Source organism: Stylophora pistillata, chromosome 5 (genome assembly GCF_964205215.1).
Source record: "Stylophora pistillata chromosome 5, jaStyPist1.2, whole genome shotgun sequence".
In the NCBI taxonomy this organism is placed as follows: Eukaryota; Metazoa; Cnidaria; class Anthozoa; order Scleractinia; family Pocilloporidae; genus Stylophora; species Stylophora pistillata.
This window is the reverse complement of record NC_142523.1, coordinates 38,727,482-38,731,945: the sequence shown is the minus strand read 5'-3', so window position 1 is coordinate 38,731,945 and position 4,464 is coordinate 38,727,482. Positions and strand designations below refer to the sequence as shown.

Sequence of the window (4,464 nt, the reverse complement as noted above, 5' to 3'; positions counted from 1 at the left end):
TTTTGAATCAGTCAGTTAGAGAATCCCTAACAGAGATGAAGCTTTTTATAATTTGGAAAAATGATAGGAAACACTCAAATGCTATTTCAAAAGGGTCACAAGAAATCTTAGTTGGGGTATCGGCAGTGTATCGTATCTCACAGGAATATTTGTGGAAGTCAATTACTTAAAAATACAATTTCCAAAAAAAAAATTAAAACCTTAAAACGTACTTGTTATTACGAAATAGGTATTTTCGTCAAGAAGGTAATAAATCATCAAGGTGTGCTAATCTCCTTTGGGCAAGAACTCCTATCTACAAGAAAAACCTATCACTACCTCGCCGAAAGGGAACCAATTCATGGTAAGTTAATAAAGCAATATTCAATTAAGTGTCGAAAGTGATCTGGAATTGTGCAAGTTGTGCATCACTATGCTCTGTGATTGGTCTGAAAATCGCACAGTTTTCTCAACCAATTAGATTCAAAGCTAAACCCAAGCACGACTTGGTCAGTCGCATTTTCTCGCGTCAAGCGATTTGTTTTTTTTTTTTTTATTTTGAGTTCTCATCGGCTCCTCGTGACATGCTTCGTCCTTGGCTGTTGCGATTACTTCGGTTTTGACCGGAGGTCTAAACCTCGGAGGTCTAAGTGTTTTGGTAGACAGAGTTCGCTGACCGTTATAGTATTTCAGTTCTAAAATTACATAGGTTTAACTTTTTTTATTTGTGGGCCAAAATTGTAACTCAGTTACAGGAGCATAATATCTAGTCTTTGGATAACTAACAAAAAAATGCTTCGAAAAAAGATTTTCAGTTTCACTAGAAATGTTCATTATTTTCCATTTAGCTAATCGACAACATCAAATGTTTTATGAGACCGTATCCTGCTCCCCCAGTGCACAAAATATTGGTGTTATCTTTGATCAGTCCCTTTGTATGGTACCTCCTGTCAATGCACTCTGTAGACGTAAATCGTCCTTCTTCCATCTTCGTAACATTGGCTTCATACGCAAATGATATCTTACTTATGATGCAGCAAAAATCATCATTCATGCCTTGGTAGTTTCTAAACTTGACTATTGCAATTCTTTATTGTACGGCCTACCATCCTATTTTATTCGAAAGCTTTAACATGTTCAAAATTCTGCCGCTCGCCTTGTCAACCATTGTCCAAGATTTTGCCATATTACTCCAGTCCTCAGAGATCTTCGCTGGTTCCCTGTTTCCCTTCGCATTGAATTTAAAATTATGTTAATTACCTGCAAAGTGCTACATGATCGCGCTCCAATCTATATACAGGAACTCCAACCGCAATCTTAAATTCTCTAATAAAATTTTATCTGTTAAACCCTTTTTTAATCTCAATTCATATGGTAAACGAGCTTTTTCTGTTGCCGCTCCGGAAATTTGGAATAACTTACCTGAGGAAATTAAATCTGCAAACCCAATTGACGATTTTAAACGCAAACTTAAACATTCGTTTTTATTCGAGCTTGTGAATCGTGATGTTTATGAATCGATAAATAACCTATCTATCGTGTACATTTATCTATTGTGTAGTTAACGGCTAGTTTTAATGTCAATCTCTTGTGATTATTCTTACTTTCTAGCTTTATCAAATTTTTGTAAAGAGCGCCTTTGAATCTTGTAGAAAAGGCGCTATAGAAATGGATTAATATTATTATTGTTAATCGTTTGTTATGATTTAATTTAGACGCTTCACATTTCAAATAAATGCGAATGAGCCGGATGAGCAGATTAGATAACTTCGCTGTTAAGATTATTTCTTGAACATTAACGAGAAATCAACAAGTACGCGATATGTGCATTATTTTAGAAAATTAATCATTGGCCACATGGCCTGAGTTCCTTTTTACAGAGATCGTCAGTGGAATCAAGCTCTGGTTGTGCGTTAAATTCTCGCAATCGGGATGAAATTGCTTCAACTTCATTTCAGGAACATCTCTCTTTGACAAAGTTTCAACGAACATAGATTTTCCAAAAATCTCCGGTTGACAGGTTATTGTTAGTATTATCATCACACAGCCAGCGACCAAAAGAAGAAATTAACCAGTGATATCTGTTGGCTACAAATGCTGCGTGGTTGTACAGGCGATTTTCTCCAGCGCTATGACTTGTATGTCCCCATTTACCATGATATGCCCAATTCGCACAATTCTGAGCCAGCCTTGAGTTATCGTCATGCATACGAAAAAAGGAGTCACACGAGTCTGGCATTTCATCTCTTTCACCGCTGAAAAATCGCACCACTTGTGCGCCTTTGTTGTTCAGAGTCGTTGCGACGTGGACTGTTGTTCCTTTTTCTTTGCTGCAGTGAAATCTTATTTGGGTGAAGTTTGTGTGGGCTCTTAGCTGCTTCATAGCGCTTTTGGCTAAGGCCATTGCGCCGTTTCTATAATTACTGATTCCTTGAAAGGTTTGTTTGGCGACGCCATTCCACCATGAAGATGTAGAGCTTGCCAAAATAACGTTCGACACCAACATCCAGCCTCCTTTGTGTTAAAAAACACCATTATTATCTTAATACCGAAAAAAAATCTTTATTTGGAAACACTAAATGCAACAGTACCTCCAGCAGTTGTCATGTCACAAAATGTCTTGAACGGGCTCCCATTGCCTTGTGGGTTGACCCAGTACTCTCCATTCCCTGTAGAATCTCCACGCTGAATTATATCTTGGCAAGACTTTCCAGATCTAAAGGGAACTGACCCGACTAAAGCTAAAAATAAAGTATGCAAACAAATCATCATACTTAGCATGCGTCAGCAGCATCTCATACGACTGTTAAAAGCACAATTAAACTTCCCAAATGAAGGCACCGTTTACTTGGTATTGAACGCCTTGTGTCGCAATTTTCGATTGGTAACAATTATCCAAAAGTATAATACCATAAGTAAAAGTTCTTTATGGGATGGCGTCTATGCCGTTTGGCAACTAGAAGTAGGTTGATATGACGAAAAAGGGTTAGATTTTAGAAAATATAACGATTAAAGTTAAATTTTTATTGAATGACGCAGACCAGTTACGTAATCTCGAGACCTTGTAACGAAGTGGACTGATTACGCAACCAAGTTTCCGGTAATTTGGTTATATCAACTTAGTTGAAATTGAGCGTTAGCCATTCGTCAGAGCGCACTCACTCTAACGAAGGGCTAACGCTCGAAACGTCAGCTTTTTTCTCTCTACGGCGGCCAATTTACAATTTCAACTTAGTTGATATAACCAAGTTAACTTGTTACCCCCACCCTTCTACTTGATCACGTTTACGAATCGTTAACTGTGGATCGGTTTAGTCCCTTTATTCAGCTTTCTTTCAGTTTTCTCTTCTAATTTTTTGCAGTCGTCGAAGTAACAAGGAAAACAATTGGGGTTGCCTATACTAGTTTGTTGAATTACACCACGGCAGACTCATGTAAATGTAAATGTAACATTATACATCCAAACAGGTCCTTTAGGATATTCTTACCACGATTTGGATTATCAGCATAAATAAACCCTTCATTCTGCTTCACACTGGCTGGGCGGGAAATCTTAGTTTCGTTGTTAAACTGGCAATTTTTATCCATCAGCCTAAAGTTAAGGCTTTGGCACGCAGGCTGTGAATTGCAGGCAATGTAACACGAAACCAACCGATCCACAGTTAACGATTCGTAAACGTGATCAAGTAGAACCAAGCCATGTTCAGATTGCTGTGTAAATTTGCATCGCTGAGCTGCTGTTTTCATTGAATATGACGCGAAAATGAACCAAAACGAGAGGACAGCCATCGGTCATCGACACCGCTTGCAGTCTTTACGGTTTTCGAGACCCAAAGACCTCAAAACCAACTGACTATAGCTTTAGCGGTTTTTCTTAATTAATGTCTAGTAATCATACAACTTTAAACAGTCATAGCGCACACAATACTTAAATTGACAGATCGACCCTTTGATACTTTTCATTCTTTTGTGGCATGAAATCCAAAGTAGGGAAAAAATAAAAGTGAAAAAGGAATTAAACCTTTTAAAAACTCATAACATTTATATTTTGAGTTCGCAGTTCGACTATGACATTCCGTGAATGTTAAACAAATCTCTATGGCAAATCTTTCAATCTATTTTTAATAAGGATTATCTAGTGGTGGTGAATATGTAATGCACAAACGTTATTTTGAAAAGGAATTAGGTAACCTCAATTAGAGTAACCTACCCCGCAGGGATTTTTTACTTTGATGTGATAAAAATCGCCAGATAATAAGACTTTCGACTGGTACCTCATCTGCATGTACAGAAAATATCAACAATAAAACTTTATTTCTTTTATATGCTTCCATTCCGCTTTCAATAAAACTAAAATCATAATCACCTGTTACTCTCAAAGAGTTTGAAATAATGTTCAATGAAAATTCCGTGGTAGTAAGGATAAGAATAACTTTATTTTAAAATGTCTAAAACACAGGAGTGATCGCCCAATCTACCGAGTCA

At 37.3% G+C, this 4,464-nt stretch overlaps 1 protein-coding gene across 1 annotated transcript; it reads right to left on the bottom strand.

Annotated features, from left to right (window-relative positions):
* Positions 1-1,444: 1,444 nt before the first annotated feature.
* LOC148731876 (uncharacterized) lies at positions 1,445-4,083 on the bottom strand. The gene is made up of 3 exons (XM_088762229.1): positions 3,468-4,083; positions 2,571-2,720; positions 1,445-2,493 (listed from the first exon to the last, which is right to left on the bottom strand). Exons 1-3 carry the CDS (start codon positions 3,766-3,768, stop codon positions 1,961-1,963), a joined length of 984 nt encoding a protein of 327 aa, XP_088618355.1. The 5' UTR covers positions 3,769-4,083; the 3' UTR covers positions 1,445-1,960.
* Between the last annotated feature and the right edge of the window lie 381 nt (positions 4,084-4,464).

Bases quoted from the DNA above. Each gene is read 5' to 3' on its own strand.
- LOC148731876 (XM_088762229.1), bottom strand. From the start codon at position 3,768: ATGGCTGTCCTCTCGTTTTGGTTCATTTTCGCGTCATATTCAATGAAA. The intron at 2,721-3,467 runs GTAAGAATATCC...CTTTATTTTTAG, and splicing joins TGCTGATAATCCAAATCGTG to CTTTAGTCGGGTCAGTTCCC. The intron at 2,494-2,570 runs GTACTGTTGCAT...TTTAACACAAAG, and splicing joins TGACATGACAACTGCTGGAG to GAGGCTGGATGTTGGTGTCG.